The 18572-nt window shown below is 54.9% G+C and overlaps 3 protein-coding genes across 3 annotated transcripts in view; 1 reads left to right on the top strand and 2 right to left on the bottom strand.

Moving 5' to 3' along the window:
* TRPM4 (transient receptor potential cation channel subfamily M member 4) overlaps positions 1 to 13592 on the bottom strand; it is a 40322-nt gene extending 26730 nt beyond the window's left edge. Inside the window, 9 exon segments of the mRNA XM_053905602.1 lie at positions 2598 to 2697; positions 2991 to 3182; positions 3531 to 3592; positions 6542 to 6725; positions 6868 to 7031; positions 7171 to 7351; positions 7697 to 7871; positions 12243 to 12310; positions 12612 to 13592. Coding sequence (XP_053761577.1) covers positions 2598 to 2697; positions 2991 to 3182; positions 3531 to 3592; positions 6542 to 6725; positions 6868 to 7031; positions 7171 to 7351; positions 7697 to 7871; positions 12243 to 12310; positions 12612 to 12635 — 1150 coding nt within the window. The 5' untranslated portion in view covers positions 12636 to 13592.
* Positions 11373 to 18572, bottom strand: part of PPFIA3 (PTPRF interacting protein alpha 3) — a 29303-nt gene continuing 22103 nt past the window's right edge. Inside the window, exon 30 of the mRNA XM_053905604.1 lies at positions 11373 to 12310. The gene's annotated coding sequence lies outside the window, so the exon portion shown is untranslated. The remainder of the gene's footprint in view (positions 12311 to 18572) is intronic.
* On the top strand, positions 13990 to 18474 carry HRC (histidine rich calcium binding protein). Its single transcript, XM_053905608.1, has 6 exons — positions 13990 to 16549; positions 16625 to 16695; positions 17255 to 17323; positions 17577 to 17631; positions 18097 to 18133; positions 18330 to 18474. The coding sequence occupies exons 1-6, from the start codon at positions 14200 to 14202 to the stop codon at positions 18364 to 18366; spliced, it is 2619 nt and encodes an 872-aa protein (XP_053761583.1). The 5' UTR covers positions 13990 to 14199; the 3' UTR covers positions 18367 to 18474.

Below are 18572 nucleotides of genomic sequence, written 5' to 3'. Positions count from 1 at the left end.
ATCTCGCTTTATATTCTGCCTAATCACGTCTCCCCAGTGATCACCTGGACCTCCCCCCACCCACAGCCCTTCAGGTTCATCATGTCCCCCTGTGGAGCTCAGCGTCTTTCCCCAGAACCCACCTTCCCTGGGTTCGGCATCTCAGGGAGGGCCCCCCTTTGTCCACCCAGTGGATGAGGCAGACCCCCCCCCACCCCGATTCGCTGTGCCTGCCCCCCTTCCGTTCATATCCCCAAGCCCCACCTCTCTAGCCCCCTGACCCTCTGGCCCTAGTCCCACCCCCCACCCCCTGCGGGCAAGAATGGAGCATCACGGGCAAAATGTATGCTAACTGCTCAGCCCAGGCTCATCCCACGCTCTTTAAGGAACATGCTTCCTTCCACACCCGCTGAAACCCCATCCATCTGCTATCACCCAGTCCGCGCGGCCATCTCCAATTTCCCCAGCAGAGGGGGATCACTTGCACCCCTTCACCAACACTGTCTACACACCTCTTGTACAGAGCCGCCCTCTTTTCTCCCAGGAGGCTGGGAGTCAACTTCTGTGAGGTGAATCAGACTTGCTCACTGATTGCCATTCTCCATTTAAGAATGTGCCCCCACGAGGGGCGCCTGGGTGGCTCGGTCGTTTAAGCGTCCGACTTCGGCTCAGGCCATGACCTCACAGTTCGTGGGTCCGAGCCCCGCGTCGGGCTCTGTGCTGACAGCTCAGAGCCCGGAGCCTGTTTCGGATTCTGTGTCTCCCTCTCTCTCTCTGCCCCTCCCCCACTCGCGCTCTGTCTCCCTCTGTCTCAAAAATAAACATTAAAAAAATTAAAAAAAAAAAAAAAAAAAAGAATGTGTCCCTACGAGAAATGGAATTATATTAAGAAGAGCTCCCATGTAGGGGCCCCCCCGGGGGCTCAGGCGGTTAAGCTTCCGACTTTGGCTCAGGTCATGATCTCCCGGCTGTGAGTTCGAGCCCCACCTCGGGCTCTGTGCTAAGAGATCAGAGCCTGGAGCCTGCTTTGGATTCTGTGTCTCTCTCTCTCTTTGCCCCACCCCACTCGCGCTCTGTCTCTCTCTCAAAAATAAATAAACATTAAAAAAATTAAAAGAAGAAGGAGAAGAAGAGCTCCCATTTATTGGCCCGCCCATGGGAACCAGGCATTGTTCATGAGCTGTCCCTGGGGCTCACAACACTCCTGCAAGGTATTATCTCCATTTTTCAGAGAGAGAGGAACTGAGGCTCAGAGGAGGGTAGTCCCTTTCTCAAGGTCACACAGAAAGGCAGGGGCCAAACTGGTGTTCCAATTCAGCTTTATCTGACTCCAAAGTCAAAAGTGTCGGTTAAGCATCCGACTCTTGATTTCAGCTCAGGTCACGATCTCAGGGTTTGTGACGAGCCCCGCATCGAGCTCACCCCTGACCGTGCAGAGCTTGTTTGGGATTCTGTCTCCCTCTCTCTCTGCTCCTCTCTCTCTCTCTCTGAAAAATAATTTATTATTTTTTTTTTTTTAAAGAGTAACTGCTCTTTCTGTCACATCCCAGAACATGACAGATACACCTGGGGTGGGGGCCTGGGGCTGAGAACGAATTATAAATTGACACTATGCCTCTCGGGAGTTTTTATCTATGGGAGTGTTTCCCCTATAACATTTCTGACACCAAAAACGACCCTCCCCACGCTACCATTTTTTTTTTTTTTTGAATGTTTCTTTTTGAGAGAGCGCAAGCTGGGGAGGGGCAGGGCAAGAGAGGAACAGAGGATCCGAAGTAGGCTCTGCGTGGACAGCAGAGAGCCCGACGTGGGACTCGAACTCACAAGCCACGGGATCGTAACCTGGGCAGAAGTCAGACGCTCAACCGACTGAGCCACCCAGTCGCCCTCCTCCTTACCATTTATTTATCCCACTTCCTCATCTTACTCAGTCCAGATTCTACGAGCCCTTCAAGGCCCGCTTAAATACCTCCTCCTTGTCTCTTTACTGACAGTGGTTCCTCCCCTACGCTTTGGTCTTAAATTTTACTTAAGGTTGTGTCGGGACAACCCTCATAGGATCTGGGGTCCTTGAGAGCAGGAAATGGATCTGCTTTGATCTCTGGACCCTAAGGTGGTGTTTGCTGAGTGAATAAATGATCCCCAGCCCAGCCTCTACCAGGTAGCCATTATGCTCCCACCCTCTGTTTTCGCCATTCATTCTAATAGCGAAATACTGGGAATTTCTCAGCAGGAAGCAGTGTTCCGGTTCATCTCTGACTCCCCTACCCCTCGCTGCTTGAAACAGATTGGAGCCACGTAGGAAAGGAAGAAAAGGAGAGTGGGAGAATGGATGGGCGGATGGACGGATGGTTGGATGGATGAAAGATAGATGGACGCGGGCACTCGTGGATCCAACAGAAAGAAAGCAATGTTGGCACATAACGAAAAGTCTCTTGAAAAACTGTCCAAATGACACCAGGCAAGGCCCCAAGAAACACTGCCAAGGGGAATAATAAAAGGAAAGAGATAAAAAGGAGCCCAACGCAGATTCGAGACGATGGGTAAAGTGCCCTGGGCGGGAAAGGGGTCCAAAGTCGAGCGGAGAGAAGGGAAGAGTTTGGGGGTCCAAGGCTCACCTTTGACAAGGGCCCTCAAAACAATGGTCTCAAATTCCTCAGGGCCATCCTCAGATGAATAGACTGTCAGCAGCTCCTTCCGGGTCATGATCCTCTCCACCTGCGGAATACCACCTTCTGTAAACTCCCAGCCCGACTCCACCTGGGCCCTGTCCATGGTCACAGGAGACCGTTCCCCTCTAGGGCCTGGTAGTCTAGGTGCCAGCACCCTTCCCCCCCCCCAGAACCTGGGAGGCTGGGCCCCCAGGCCTCTCCTCCCCAAATCCATGAGTCTGGGCCTCCGTTCCCCTCTTCCCTGAAATCCAGGGCTCCAAGTCCTCGGCATTCTCATTTCTCAAGACCCAGGAGCTCCCTCCCATCTCAGGATCCAGAGTTGGGCCCCCAGTATCATACCTGGGCCTGCAGGACCTCAGGGTCCCCTTTGGGGAAGAAACGCCTAATCCGATCTTGGACTTCACCTGGCCTGCTCCCCCCTCTCCCTGGAGCCAGAGTGTCTTCCAGAATCTCCGCCAGGCAGTCTGCAGCTCCCCCAGACCCAGCCACCAGCAGGCAGGGGAGCTGAGCCTGGGTGGCATTCTCTATCTGCTACGGGACAAAGGGGGGCTGTCAGGTGTGGGAAGGCAGGTGTTCGCCCCACCCGGAGTCCAGATCCCCAGCCTCCTCCCCCCTCCCCAAGTCTCAGGAGCCAGGAGTCAGGGCCCCCACTTAGACCCAGGTGTCTGGGCCCCCACACCTGTATTATTGATTTATTGATTTAGAGCAAGAGAGTGCAAGCCGGAGAGAGAGAGGAAGAATCTCAAGTAGGCTCCAATGCTCAGCACAGAGCCTGATGCAGGGCTCGATCTCGTGACCGTGAGATTGTGACCTGAGCCAAAATCAAGAGTCGGCTGCTCAAGCGACTGAGGCCCCCAGGGGCCCCCCGGGCCCCTATACCTTTAGTGTCTTCTCATCACCATTGATCAGGAGGAGGAGGACAGGGATGTCAATTCCAGTCCCTGAGGAGAGAGGAAGCCGGAAGCTTGGTCAACTCCTATCAGCCTGTGCCGGGGATGGGAAAGAACCACGTTTCCCATGAGTCCCCGGGACAAACATGGCTTCTGTGTAATCCTGTGTCCTGAGGCTCACGGGAATTGTCGTATCTTTGAGCACGTTGGGAGGGGCAGTCAATTTCGGCTTGCCAGGGGCGTAGGGGCTGGTGGCCTGGACTCCTGGACTCCTGACTGAGGCAGGTATTTATGGTATGAGTCACTCCTATCATTGGTTAATGGCCCAGGAGCCAGGAAAGGATGAAGTTCAAACAAAAGACGAAGGAAATAAGGAACAGAAAGGCCTATCTAGGGACACCTGGCTGGCTCAGTCAGTAAAGCAAGAGGCTCTTGATCTCAGGGTCTGAGTTTGACCCCCATGTTGAGTGTAGAGACTACTTAAAAATATGATCTTTAGGGGCGTCTGGATGGCTCAGTCGATTAAGCATCCAACTTTGGCTCAGGTCATGATCTCACAGTTTTGTGAGTTCGAGCCCCGCGTTGGGCTCTGTGCTGACAGCTCAGAGCCTGGAGCCTACTTCAGATTCTATGTCTCCCCCTCTCTTTACCCCTCCCCTGCTCACGTTTTGTGTCTCTCTGTCTCTCGACAATAAATAAACGTTAAAAAAAAAAAAGAAAAGAAAAAGAAAAGAAAGAGAGGACTGTCTAAATGTTTTTATTTATTTTTGAGAGAGAGCGTAAGCGGGGGAGGTGCACAGAGAGGGAGGATCCAAAACAGGCTCCGAGCTGACAGCCGTGAGCTCCGTGCGGGGCTCAAGCTCACAAACCTTGAGATCATGACCTGAGCGGAAGTTGTACACTCGACCAACTGAGCCACCCAGGTGCCCAAGAAAGGACTACCTAAATACAATAAAGACCTTTCCCAAAGCCCAACAGCAAAATCATCTCGGATAGTTTTCTACTAACTCTATTCCCATTAAAATAACGAACAAGACAACATTACTCCTATTCCCACTCATACACGAGTATTGAGCCAATGTAATAACGCAAAAAAGTAAAACTGTAGTACAAACTCGTATTTTTTCGGGCTGGAAAAGACAAAGGGATCTATTGGAAGAAAACATGGTTTATACTCTCAGAAAACTGGAAACGCCACTCCAAATAAATAAATATTGTTTTAAGAAATTATTTCTTTTTTTAATGTTTATTTATTTATTTTGAGAGAGAAGTTAAAAAAAAAAAAAAGATAAATTAGGGCGCCTGGGTGGCTCAGTCGGTTAAGCGTCAGACTTCGGCTCATGTCATGATCTCGCGGGTCATGGATTCCAGCCCCGCATCAGGTTCTGTGCTGACAGCTCAGAGCCTGGAGCCTGCCTCCGATTCTGTGTCTCCCTCTCTCTCTGCCCCTCCCCTCTCATGCTCTGTCTCTCTCTCTCTCAAAAACAAACATTAAAAAAAAAAAAAAGATTAATTTTGTTCTTAAGTAATCTCTACACCCAACATGGGGCTGGAGGCCACAACCCGGAGATCAAGAGCCTTCTGCTCCACCAACTGAGCCAGCCAGGCATTCCGTGGATACTTTTTAAAAGATAAAAAATGTTTACAAAGAAACAGCTTTTGGTTTAGTTGATTTTCTCCACTGCACATTTCTTCCTATTTTATTTATTTATTTGCTTACTTACTTATTTATTTACAGATGGTGCAAATGCAGGGGAGAGGCAGAGAGAGAGAAGGAGAGAGAATCCCAAGCAAGCTGTGCACTGTCAATGCGAGACCGATGCGGGGCTCCATCTCACAAACCATAAGATCGTGACCTGAGCCAAAATCAAGAGTCCCACACTTAACTGAGTGAGCCGCCCAGGTGTCCCTTTCCCTATTTTATTGATTTCCGCCCTTGTGTTTATTATTTCCTTGCTTCTACTTTTCCCAGGTTTGATTTGCTATTCTGGGTCTAGGGGTTTGTTCATTTAATTTTTCTGAAAGATTTTACTCTTAAGTAATCTCTACACCCAACGTGGGGTTCAAACTCACAACCTGGAAATCAGGAGCCCAAGGTTCTACTGACTGAGCCAGCCAGGGGCCCCTCTAAGTTTTGTTTGTTTGTTTGTTTTTCTCAATTGGAGCCTTAAACTCTTGATATTCAGTGTTTCTTCTTTTTTTTTCAAAAACTTTTTTTAATGTTTATTTATTTATTTTTGAGAGAGAGAGAGATAGAGAGCGAGCAGGGGAGCAGCAGAGAGAGAGGGAGACAGAATCCCAAGCAGGCTCCGTGCCATCAGCACAGAGCCCGATGTGGGGCCCGAACCCACAAACCATGAGATCATGACCTGAGCTGAAACCAAGAGTTGGATGCTTAACCAACTGAGCCACCCAGGTGCCCCTCTTCTTTTTTCGATTTATGCATTTTAAAGCTACAAAATTCCCTCTAGATACTGCTTTAGCTGCATCCCCAAAGTGCTGATATGTGATATGTTTTTTATCATGCAGTTGAAAATATTTCCTGGCTTCTTTGACCCATGGGTTATTTACAGACTACAACTCCTGCAATGATATGGATGAATCTCACAGAAATAATATTATCACAAGCCAGACTCCAAAACGTACAGATGGTGGAATCTATTCACAGGAAGCATAAACAGGGTCAGAACCATTCCACGCCCTAAGGGCAGGACCGGGGTGACCCTCGGGTGCAGGAGGGAGAAGGCTTCTGGGGGCCAGTAATTTCTTGATCTGGGTGCAGGCTGCCCACGCGGGGTCAGTGTAAAACCTCCCCCCGAGCCATCCACTCTTGTGTAGCTTACATTTCGAGATAAAGATTTTTCAAAACAGAGCAAATAATGGGACAAGACGCTTGACCAGAGGTAATTCCTCGGTCCCTCAATCCCCAAACCTCAACCAGACTGGACCACTGGGATCGGGAGCCTCGGGCCGCTGTCCCGAGTGGAAACAGCCACTCACCTCCCACGCCCGTCTTCTGCTGGGCGACATAGGACTCGAAGCGCAAGCGGAAGCGGTTCTCGCCGCCCAGGCGGCCATGGGTGCCGTCATCCACCAAAAAGAAGGCCGAGTAGTTGTAATCGAGCGGAAATTGGACCCCGTCGTCCGGCTCACCGCGCCACGGATACCTCGCAGGGAATGAGCCCTGGGGGGAGGGGGGGGGTGGCGGGGGGCGAGGGGCCAGACCAGAGCGTTTCTCCATCAGGACCAGGAGGACAGATACCAGCCCCTCCCCCCTCAGACCCAGGATTCCCAGCCCCCTCCTCTTCCAAGATTCTGGGTCCCACCTTGGGGTTGGTGAGGAGCTCTCTATTCCGAACCACACCCCAGGGGGCCACGCCCATGGCCACCACCTTGGTGCCCCCGGTGCTGGCTGTCTGGTGGTCTCGAACAGCCACACCAACGTGCCGGCCAATGCCCCTGTGCAGCCCCCCGGTGACAATCCAGGCCCCTACAGGGAGACACGGAGAGGGATGGTGAGGTCCAGAGACACAGGTGTGGAGAGACAGAGAGAGTGAGACAAAAACCCATGCAGAGCCGCGGGGAGACCGCATGCCAGCGATGGGCAGCGGCCACCCAGCCTCAGTCACCTGTGCTCTGGGCAGCCCGCACCAGCCCGCGTCGCAGCAGGTCCTGCAGCCAGGTCTGGAGGACGCGGCCCCCTGACCCCCCCAACACTGACACCACCAGGTTCGGGGCCCGGAAGCCCCACGTGCGCGTGACCAGATTGTAAACTGTAGCTGGATCCGTGCGGTCAGAGAGCCGGAGGAACTGCGGACACACAGGAGGAGGGGACACGGGGAAAGGGGCAGAGACAGAGGAGGGGACAGAAACCCAGAGAGAAAGGCACAGAAACAGAGAAAGGGACAGAGACCCAGAGAACAGAGATGGGGGGGGGGGGGGGGGGAGGGACAGAGACCCAGAGAGAGGGAGGATGATTTAGAAAAGACAGACAGGGGTGGAGGGAGAGAGATCCAGGGAGAAGCGAAGACAGGGATGGGAAAGGGGGAGACACAGCGTTCAGCTGCGGCACCCCCAGACTCTAACTCTGAGAACCCCCGAGGCATGCAGCTTCCGCTCCCGGACCCCAGCCCCGCCCAGACAGGCAAGCCTCACATTGCTGGCCTTGCGGCCTGCGCCCAGGAAATCCAGGTCCCCGTAGGCATCCGTCGGCTTCTCTGTGGTGTGCAAGTCACTGTCCCACACGGTCACCACGGCTGCCCCAAATGCATCCTCCACAGCCACGGACGGGTGGACACTCCGGGGACGCCCGCACTGGCACAAGTTTCCTCTGGGGAGGAGGGGGATGGGGGACCATGAACCCCAGGGGTGTCCCCCGGGACTCTTATTAAAGTTTCCTGCAGAAGAGCCCCACGGTCCATGCTGACCCTGAGGCGGAAGAACAGCCAGAGCCACTTGCCCACCAGACAGAAGCCGCGGTGGTTCAAGCACAGGGTCCCACCCTCACAGCTACCTGCAGGGAGAAGGGCAAGCGGCCATCAGTAGAAGGAAAATTCAGAGCGATCCAGAGAGCACTTGGGGGGGGGGTGGGGGGTGGGGAAGGCAGCTGCGTGGCTTTGGGCTTCACCTCTCTGAGCCCACGTTTCCTCCTCAAATCAAAAGACGACGGTAACACAGCCTCCTCCGTGGAATTATGAGGCGTCAGGGAAACAACACCGCGTTTTCTGAAATGAGGGCTGCCTACCAGACTCAGGCCGAGAAACCGCTCCACGGGACCCGCCACACAGAGCTTTAAATAACCTCGAATGACACAGCGAGAAAGTCATTTCTTTTCCAGTGCTCCTGATTCCCGTCGAGGAGAGAGGCTTAAGCTGGGCGCTAGAAGATCTTTAACGCCTAACCCTTTGTTACATTTTTTTTTTTTTGCTAAGCTTATTTATTTATTTAAGTGATCTCTACACCCAGCGTGGAGGTCGAACGCACCACGGGGAGATCAAGAGGCCCACATTCCACCGACTGACCCAGCCAGGCACCCCATTACTCTTTTTTTCCCCCTTTATATTTATTTTTTTGAACTCACTCTGGTGTTTATTGGCTGTGACCCATTACTCTTTTTTTTTTTTTTTTTTTTTTTCCTTAACAGAGAAGCCGGCCTCGGGCTCCAAAAATTGGGCTGGCAACAGTATCCAGTTAGAAGGTAAATACTTTTTTTTTTTTTGCTTTTCATTGTAATCGTCTCTTCCTGCTTGTTTCTTTCTCTTTGTGGCAAATGGAAGTTTTTCCATTTATGGTAATCATGGATGAAGCTTTTTGCTTTAAATGAGCAAGTGATTGGCACCTGCCTTTTAAAGAGCAAGCGACATGGGTTTGGCGAATGAGGGATTTGCTTGAAAATGTATCCAGGGGCGCCTGAGTGGCTCAGTTGGTTGAGCGTCCAACTTCGGCTCAGGTCCCTATCTCGCCGCCCGTGAGTTCAAGCCCCGTGTCCGGCTCTGTGCTGACAGCTCAGAGCCTGGAGCCTGCATCAGATTCTGTGTCTCCCTCTCTCTCTGCCCCTCCTCTGCTCGTGCTCTATCTCTCAAAAATAAATAAACAACAAAAAAAAAAAAAAAAAAAAGAAAGAAAGAAAAGAAAAGAAAAGAAAATGTATCTAAATATCTTTGGTCCCTGACTCCAGAAGAGACCCGCATTTACCTAAGTGGAGCCAGCCTCGACTTAAGGACCAATCCACACATAAAAGAATGGCCATCAATCCACACAGGATAAACAATACACTCAGCCCAACTCCTGGCACAGAAAACTACAGTGAAGGACACATCCTTCTTCATTTCTGAGTCTACCTTCAGGGACCCGGCATGCCTCAGTTTACCCTCTTGATCCTTTCACCTATTTCAACCCCACCCCTGGACCCCCCCATTACCGTCCATCTACTTCCCACTAGCCCTGTAGGCAAAACTCCTTCATGGAATGTTCCAGAACCTCAGCCGTCTAATACAGTAGACCATAGCCGCATGTGGCTCTTTACACCTTTTTAAAATAATTGTTTTAAGTTTATTTATTTATATATATTTTTGGAGTGGGGGGAGACAGCACAAGTGGGGCAGGGGCAGAGAGAGAGGGAGACAGAGAATCCCAAGCAGGACCTGTGTTATCGGCGCAGGGCCGGACATGGGGCTTGAACTCACGAGCTGTGACATTATGACCTGAACCGAAATCAGCAGTCCTACACTTAACCGACTGGTGGCTCTTTACATTTAAATAAATTAAAATTAAATACAATTAAAAATTCAGCTCTGGCCACGTTTCAAGTGCTCAGGAACCACATGTGGCCAGTGGCTGCCATATTGGATATGGATTCGGAACACTGCCCCCGTTGCAGAAAGTTCTGGTGAGCAGAACTGGCAGACTCCCTCTCTGCACTTCTCACCTCCTACCTTTCTTCCTCTGTGAAGTCACCAGAGCTGAAACTGTTCCTGATAACATCAGCAATTACCGACATGTCCCCAAATACAATGGCCCCTATTCAGGTCTCAGGTGACTATCATGAAATAGCACTGGTCACTGCTAAAAGGCTCTGAGTCTAAAAAACCCTTTCCTTTCCTTGGCAGGGAACCCCTCCTTCCCTCGCTGCCTTGTCCCGGCATCATTCGTGGCCTTCGCGCTCTCTCTCTCTCTCTGCACCTCCCAGAACCCTGGGCCACATGGCTTCCCAACCTGGGTCTCAAACTCGATGCCCCCAGAGGCCAAGGAAGGAACGCAAGGGAAAGAAGCAGGAGGTGGAAAGCCTGTGAATGTGCTAGCAACTGGGGTGGCCTGAGGTGGCATGTTTGTTTTCAGGTGTTCAGAGACAGGTTTTCAAAAATACTCTTCCACGCGGGGCACCTGGGGGGCTCAGGCGGTTAAGCGTGCGACTCTTGATTTTGCCTCAGGTCATGATCTCACAATTCGTGGGTTCGAGCCCCCTGTCAGGCTCCGAGCCTGCTTGGGATTCTCTGTCTCCCTCTCCCTCGGCCCCTCTCCCACTCTTTCTCTCTAAAAAAAAAAAAAATACTCTTCCGTGAAAAAAAAACCAAAAACGAACAAAAAAAACCAAGTCTCAGAATTACCAGCACAGCCCCTCCTCCTCCTGGATTCTCCATCTCAGGGACAATCCCACTGTCTCCCAGGTCCCAGACCAGAGGTCCAGGAGCCATCGTCCCCCTTCTCACTCGCCTCTTGCTCCTGAAATCCATCGGTCCCCAAGCTCCTGCCCCTGTCCCAGCCCTGTGTCCCCACAGCTCTGGCCTGGCTCAGGCCTCTTCTGGTCCCACCCAGACCCTAGCCCAGCCTCTTCCGGGCCTTCCAGAACTCCTATTCAACCTGACACAAGTCCCAGCGGGTCTTTCCACACCCAGAGCTGACCCCGCCCCTCCCACAGCACCCCAGCACCCCCAGGCCAAGGTCCCCGCCGGTGAGGCCCAGAGCCGTCCGGCCCCACCCTCCGCCACAGAGCCCTCCTGCACCTTGAACTTCGCTCCATTCTCCAGCCATACCGCACACGCTGCACACCCCATACCTGGAACCACCTTCACCCTCCACCCCACCTCTTCTCTCTATACTGCCTTCAACTGTCAAACTCCAACTCATCCTTCAAATGCCACTCCCTTGGCTCCTCCTCGTCCCCTCCCCAGCCTTAGCCAGACTCTCCTCGGGGCTCCCGCAGGGCCAGCTGCAGTCTTGCCGAGTTCCTGTCTCCGTGCCTTCCGGTCCTCTTCCCACCAGCCCAGAGGTTCCGAAACTGCCTTGGCCACACTCCCCATCAGCAGAAAGGTTTAGAGCACTCACCCCCCAGTAATGTAGATCTGTTTATTTATACATGATCGCAAGCCACACTGCGCTAATGTGTTCACAGCACACGCAACGTTAGGAATGCTGACATTTCCCACGCCCCGAAGATTGTCTTGAAAACAACCACAGGCCAGAACCCAATGGAAAGACCGTCACTGAAAGCCGGGAGCTCCTCAAGGGAGGCAAACACCCCACGGGACTCACGCGAGTGGCCCCGCGCACGGAGCCCGCGCACGGGGCCCGCGCACGGTGGTGACTGCTATCTTCCAGGGGGGATGGCAGGCCTTTTCCAGCGCAAACCGTGTGCTGGGCGCTGTTCCAGAAACATCACGAGCATTTACTTGTTTAAATCCTCACAATATATGCTCCACTCAGGAGGCGGCCTGTCTGTCTGTCCAGGTGACAGATGAGGCCCAGAGAGGTGAAATGATTTACCCAAAGCCACACAGCACCAATCCCAGGTGACATTTGAACCCTGGCAGGGCCCGTGCTCCCGATAATTGTGCTCCCTTGGGAGCACTGAATGAAGGCTTCTCGGATGGACGGATGGATGAATGAATGAATGAATGAATGAAACAGAAACAGCCAAAGGAGAAAGTGAGGCAAGGAGACACAAAGAGGAGACGCAGGGAAGGAAAGAAACAGAACCAAGCCCTGGGGGCTTTAACACTGACTCCGACCAGGCAAGGGAAGTTGGAAGCGTCCACAGGGACCCAAACCCTCCCCCGAGGGAGAGCGCCACCGGGAACGCCCTTGGGAGTGTCCGCAATGACATAAGGGGGTGGGGGGGTAGGTGAGTGGGGTCGGTGGGCCGGGACGCTCCGGGAACGCTCCGGGGATGCTCTGGGCTCGGTCCCTGGGGCGAGTTCCTCACCCCGAGTCTGTGGGGTCAACGATGAATGTCGTGCACGTCTTCTTCTTGAAGATCTTGGGGATCCAGCCCTAGGGACAGGAACAAGAGGTGGGAGGGCTCCAGTTCAGTCCTATAGGACCCGGAGTCGCCCACCACCCCGCACCCTACCCGGGGACCCAGCAGTCCGGGACCCCAGCGCCTTCCTCCCCCAGCCTCCCTCGTATTTGTCCCCAAGGACCCAGGAGTCCGGAGCCCCCCCCCAGCGACCCCCACGACCCTCTCCTTTGTCTGACCCAAGAATCTGGGTCTCCAGCGCCCTCCTCTCCGGGAACCAGGAGGCTAAGCCTCCGGCTCCCTGTTCATTCAGACCCGGGAGTCCGGCCGCTGTACCTGCTCCTTCTCCGGACCCACCATGCTGCCGCAGCCGCCGCAACCTATCCGGGTGCCTACATTCCGTCCGGGCCAACCCTGACTCCAGACCCGCCCAGGACCAACCGGATCCGCCACTTCCCAGCTCAGCCCGGGGCGTTGCAGGATCTGGGGGGCGGTGCAGGATCTGGGGGGCGGGAAGTCTTGTGGACGTGTAGAGCGAGAGGCGGGGCAAAGGGCCCGACGGGCCGGCCAGGAGGAGACGCACAGGGGGACAGAGGCTCGGAGAGAGGGGGACAGAAATTCAGAGAAGGGGAGAACAAAAACCCAGAGTAGGGGGGAGGGGCCAGAGAACCGAGACAGGGGACCAGAGACCAGAGAGAGGGGACAAGGATCCAGAGAAGGAGGGACAGAGACTCAGAGCCAGGGGAAGAGGGAACCAGAGAGAGGGGGACAGGGACCCAAGAGGGAATGCCAGAGATAGAGAAGGGGTAAATTAATCCATGCGTGGAGGGCACTGACATTTAGGTGGGAGGAAGAGAATCAGAAAGGGGGTGAACAGAGATGGGGGGGCAGGTACACTGACTCAGGGAGAGACAGAGAGAGAGACCAAGAGTTGGGTGGAGAGCAGAGGTTCAGAGTGACAGGAAGACAGAATCCTGGGGTGGAGGAGCGGGGACCCTCAGAAACTGAATGACAGGAATGAGAGCGGGAGACCCATAAGGAGGGATGGGGACCCAAAAAGCCAGGGCAGTAGTGGCATGGTGAGGAACGGGAGATAATGACACATAGATAAGCAGGGCCACGTGTCCCCTGCCGGCTCTGACAAGGACAGCTGCGGCCTCGCTGGGTAACCTGAACCCCCACCCCCTTGCTGTATTTATAGCCCTGGCCTGGCCTGGCCTCCTGCCCTTGGCTCTCAGTTCCAGGGACAGGAGGTCACAGGTGCGTGTGTTGGGGCCAATTGTCTCCACCCGTGTCCAGGGCCTCCGTGTTGTCATCCATTCTCTCCACAAAGGATCCCATTCTGGCCAGAAGCTCCCCCCAGTCTAACCCCCGGTCTTCCACGGGAGGGGTCTCTCCTCTCAGATGCGTCCCTTCTGCCCTCCTCCCCCCTGCCTCAGGCTCCCGCAACTTGGCCCACTAAAATTCTATCCATTACCTTTGCAGCTGCCAAACGTGAACTTGTTGGCAGTCCAAAGTCAAGTCCTTGGCCCCCATTCCTGGCCAAGGAGAGACCCCTTCACCCACCCCTTCCCCAGCTGGGAGGAAGAACAGGAGGGGAGGGGCAGGCGGGGACTGACCCAGAATAACTCAGGGCCGAAAGTAAATTTAGCCACAGAGAGGGGAGGAGAGAGACCCTATTGGCTGGAACTAGGGAGGGAGGGCCCGAGAGGGGGGTTAGGGGGCTCCTGAGACTGCCTCAGAGGGGTGTCCAGCAGTGAGGGCCGGAGGAAGGCAGAGACGGAGAGAGACACGGCGAAGGAAAGACACAGACAGAAAGAACGAGAAGGACCCCAAAAGGGACAAGGACCCCAGAACTCATCCACAAAGCCACAGCAGCAGCTGGAGCCAGCCCTGGGCAACGCTCTGCTGCCTGTCTGTCCCCATGGGCCAACGTGGGCCACGGGTGCACACTTCTCTCCTCTGGGCCGCCCTGGCCAGCCTGCTCCTCCCCCCTGCCATGACCCAGCAGCTGAGAGGGGCTGGGCCAGGCCCCAGCAACTGGAACAACAATGCAGGAGTCGTGGGGCCCTCGGAGGACGTGTCAGGTGAGTTTGGCCACCCCATCCACAGCCACGGAGGCCATGGAGATGAGAAGGAGGATGTTTCTACAGAGAGAGAGTATCAATTCCGGAGCCACAGAGGCCACGGAGAAGAGGACGAAGATGTCTCTGGGGAATACAGTCACGGACTCCGAGACCACAGGTACCGAGACCACGAGGTCAGAGAGGAGGATGTCCCTGATGAGGGAGTCTTCACAAAGCATGCTCGGCAAGCCCGTGGGCACAGAGGTCATGAGAATGAAGATGTGGACGATTCAGCCGAGCATGGGCACCACTTCCCCAGCCACAGAAGCCACAGCCATGAGGACGAGGACGAGGGTGAGGTTGTGTCCAGCAAGCATCACCATCATGTCATCAGGCATGTACATGGAGGCCACGGAGAGGAGGAGGATGAAGACGAGGAGGAAGGGGTTGTCTCCACGGAGTACGGACACCAGGCCCACAGGCACAGGGGCCACGGGAAGGAAGAGGATGAGGATGCTTCAGATGAGCATCCCCATCACGTCCCCAGCCACCATGGACGCCGAGGCCACGGAGAAGAAGATGACGACGATGTTGATGATGATGATGATGTCGTCTCCACTGAGTACGGACATCGCACCCACAGGCACCAAAGCCACGGGAAAGAAGAGGATGAAGACGTCTCAGAAGAACATCCCCATCATGTCCCCAGCCATGGACACCGAGGCCACAGAGAAGAAAATGACGATGATGTTGATGATGATGATGAAGATGTCATCTCCACTGAGTACGGACACCACACCCACAGGCATCACAGCCACGGGAAGGAAGAGGATGAAGACATCTCAGAAGAACATCCCCATCATGTCCTCAGCCACGGACACCGAGGCCACGGAGAAGAAGATGACGATGATGTTGATGAAGATGATGATGATGTCATCTCCACTGAGTATGAACACCACACACACAGGCATCACAGCCACGGGAAGGAAGAGGATGAAGACGTCTCAGAAGAACATCCCCATCATGTCTCCAGCCATGGACACCGAGGCCACGGAGAAGAAGATGACGATGATGTTGATGATGATGATGAAGATGTCATCTCCACTGAGTACGAACACCACACCCACAGGCATCACAGCCACGGGAAGGAAGAGGATGAAGACATCTCAGAAGAACATCCCCATCATGTCCTCAGCCACGGACACCAAGGCCACGGAGAAGAAGATGACGACGATGTTGATGATGATGATGACGATGTCATCTCCACTGAGTACGGACACCACACCCACAGGCATCACAGCCACGGGAAGGAAGAGGATGAAGACATCTCAGATGAACACCATCATCATATCCCCAGCCACAGACACCGAGGCCACAGAGAAGAAGATGAGGAAGAGGATATGTCCACTGAGTATGGACACCAGGCCCACAGGCACCGAGGCCATGGAGACAAAGAAGATGAGGAAGAGGATGTGTCCACTGAACACTGGCACCAGAGTCCCAGACATACTCACAGTCTTGGAGAGGAGGAGGAGGAGGAGGAGGAAGAGGAGATCACAGTCAAATTCAGCCACCACGTTGCAAGCTCCCAACCCCAAGGCCACAAGAGCACTGAGGAAGAGGATTTTCCAGATGAATATAAATCAGCGGTCCCAGACCATCACCACCATGAGGTCCCCAAGGAGGAAGATGCGGACGTCTCTGACAAGCTTGGCCACCAGGCTCCCAGCCACAGGCAACAAGGCCACCAAGATGAAGGAATTGGCCATAGAGGACCCATCAAAGATGAGATTAGCCCCCAGCCCCCAGAACACATGGGGATCAAGGATAGAAGCCATTTGAGGGAGAGAGATTCTAAGGAGGAAGAGGAGAAGGAAGAGGGCCACAGCTCCCATGAAGAAGATGATGAAAGTTCAGAACAGGGAGAGGAGCACACCCTCCATGGCAGCCTGGACCAGAAGGATGAAGAAGATGAGGAGGAAGGTCACGGCCTCAGCCTGAGTCAGGAGGAGGAGGAGGAGGAGGAGGAGAGGAGGGAAGGGAAGGCTGAGGTTCAGGCCCCTCTGAGCCAAGACCACCAAGAGGAGGAAGAGGAGGAGGAGGGACTGGAGGAAGATGAGCTCCCCTTCACCATCATCCCTAACCCACTGGCCAGGAGGGAGGTGGCTGGAGGTGGCTCCAGTGAGGAGGAAAGCGGTGAGGACACTGGTAAGTGATCTGGCCAGGTGGGGGCAGGGAGGAACAGAGTCAGCTGGCTTCACCGCTGCTCTCCTGTCCCCACAGGCCTGCAGGGCGACCAGGAGTACGGGAACTACCAGCCGGGGTCCCTGTGTGGCTACTGCTCTTTCTGCAATGTGAGTCCCCAGCCCAGGTCCAATCCAGGCTGTCCCTGGAATTCGTCCCTGGGCTCTAAGGTGGTGCCTTGGGACTGCTCTGAGCAAAGGAGGGGCAGGGGCAGTGCCAGACCAAGACATTTCTGGGGCCATGTAGGGGACAGACTGGAGGCCAGGAGCTGGGGAGGAGGCTGGGGCATTGGTCTAGGAAAAAGAGAGTGAGGTCTGAGCTGTACCTGCAGATATGGGGACAGAGGGGAGGGTCTGTAGGGTGGAAGGGGCAGGTGGAATGGGGCTGGGGACTGGCAGGCTGTAAGGAGAATAGGGAGTAGGGACGAAGAAAACACCCGCACGTCTAGCCCACAGTGACAGAGGGATGTGGTGTCGCCCTGCAACAGGGGAAGCAAGGGGCAAGGAAAGTGGGTTGGAGGAAGATGCTGAGCGGGGGAGGGGGGCGGGGGGCAGAAGTAATGAACCGTCAGGAGTTGGGGACCTGTCCAGGGGGCAGGGTGGAGGACTGGCGGGTGGCTCCCAAACGGGGTTAGGGTTTCCTTCTAAACCAGAATCCTCCCGTCCCCAGAGATGTACTGAATGTGAGAATTGTCACTGTGACGAGGAGAACATGGGAGAGCACTGCGACCAGTGCCAGGTGACACCTTCCCCGGACCCAGGTTCCACCAAGTCCCAGGATGCCCGGGAACCCCCTGGGCACCCACAGTCCCAAATCCTAGCCTCTGTCCGCAAACTGACCCAACCCCCTACCCCTGCTGCCGCCTCAACTCCACACTCCATTCCGCCTCTGACCTTAACCTCTGCCTCAGGCCCCTGTACGGCACCCGCCCCCAACCTGGCTCCGCCCCTGATCTCGTCTTAAACTTCTCTCTCCCCATCCCCGCCCCCAGCACTGCCAGTTCTGCTACCTCTGCCCGCTGGTTTGCGAAACGGTCTGCACTCCAGGTGAGCGCGGGCGAAGCCCGGCGTGGCAAACTCCGTGGAGGCGGAGCCAAACCCCGCAGGCGGGCCCGGGAGGTTTGGGGCGGGGCCAGGCGCGGAGGCGTGGCCAAAGCTGCGGGTGGAGCGGGGCGCGCGCGGAGGGGCGGGACCTGGGCCGAGGGAGGGTTTGGGACTGATGCTGAGGCCCAGTAGGGAAGGGGTAGAGGCTTCAAGGGTGGGCCTAGAAACGAATGGGCGGGGCCAAAGCAGGTAGAATTGGAAGGACCCGGGCTCCTGGAGAATGGGAACGCCCAGAGCCAGGAGGAAGGAGCAGGACCTTGAAAGGAGTCCCAATTGAAGGAATTCAATTGAGGGAAGGAATTAGGGAAAAGGGGGCGGAGCTAGGCGTGATTCCGGATTCGGTGAATAAGTGGCCCCCTAATTTCACCCGTGGGGTACCCCTCAAGCCTCTTCTCTTTTCTCCCGCAGGAAGCTACGTCGACTATTTCTCCTCCTCCCTGTACCAGTAAGTGTGGGGGGGGGGGGGAAAGGGGGGACAATTTAAGGGCCCTGTTTAGAAAGGCACTGACCCCTGAGTTATGGACTACCCTGGGACTCCATTTCCCTGTCGGTAAAATGGGCAGATTAGCGACCTCTAGCTAAGTGCCTGGGGTGAGCTTTGAACACTTCCGGCTGTCTAACCCCTGCACCCCCCTCGCCAGAGCCCTGGCGGACATGCTGGAAACTCCGGAACCCTGACCCGGCGGCGCGGCTGCGGCGCAGACGCACCTCCCTCGCCCTCCAACCCCTGCCCAATAGCCATATTTATTGAATTGAATATGAATAAACATGTTCCCCGAAGCCTCATTGTCAGGCGTGGGGTCTGGATTCTCAGGGCACCAGGGAGCGCGCGGGTGGGCACTGGGGACTGAGGAGTCTGAGGCCACTCCCTGTGGCCTCCTGGG

The sequence above is a fragment of the Panthera pardus genome, unplaced genomic scaffold (genome assembly GCF_024362965.1).
Source record: "Panthera pardus isolate Hobbes unplaced genomic scaffold, ASM2436296v1 HiC_scaffold_18, whole genome shotgun sequence".
Lineage (NCBI taxonomy): Eukaryota > Metazoa > Chordata > Mammalia > Carnivora > Felidae > Panthera > Panthera pardus.
This window is presented reverse-complemented; position numbering and strand designations above follow the sequence as displayed.

What these genes read in the sequence shown, in the direction of transcription:
- HRC (XM_053905608.1), top strand. Translation starts at nt 14,200, where the DNA reads ATGGGCCAACGTGGGCCACGGGTGCACACTTCTCTCCTCTGGGCCGCC. An exon ending in AGCACTGCGACCAGTGCCAG is followed by an intron (nt 17,324 to 17,576) that starts GTGACACCTTCC and finishes CCCCGCCCCCAG; the next exon opens with CACTGCCAGTTCTGCTACCT. An exon ending in CGAAACGGTCTGCACTCCAG is followed by an intron (nt 17,632 to 18,096) that starts GTGAGCGCGGGC and finishes TTTCTCCCGCAG; the next exon opens with GAAGCTACGTCGACTATTTC.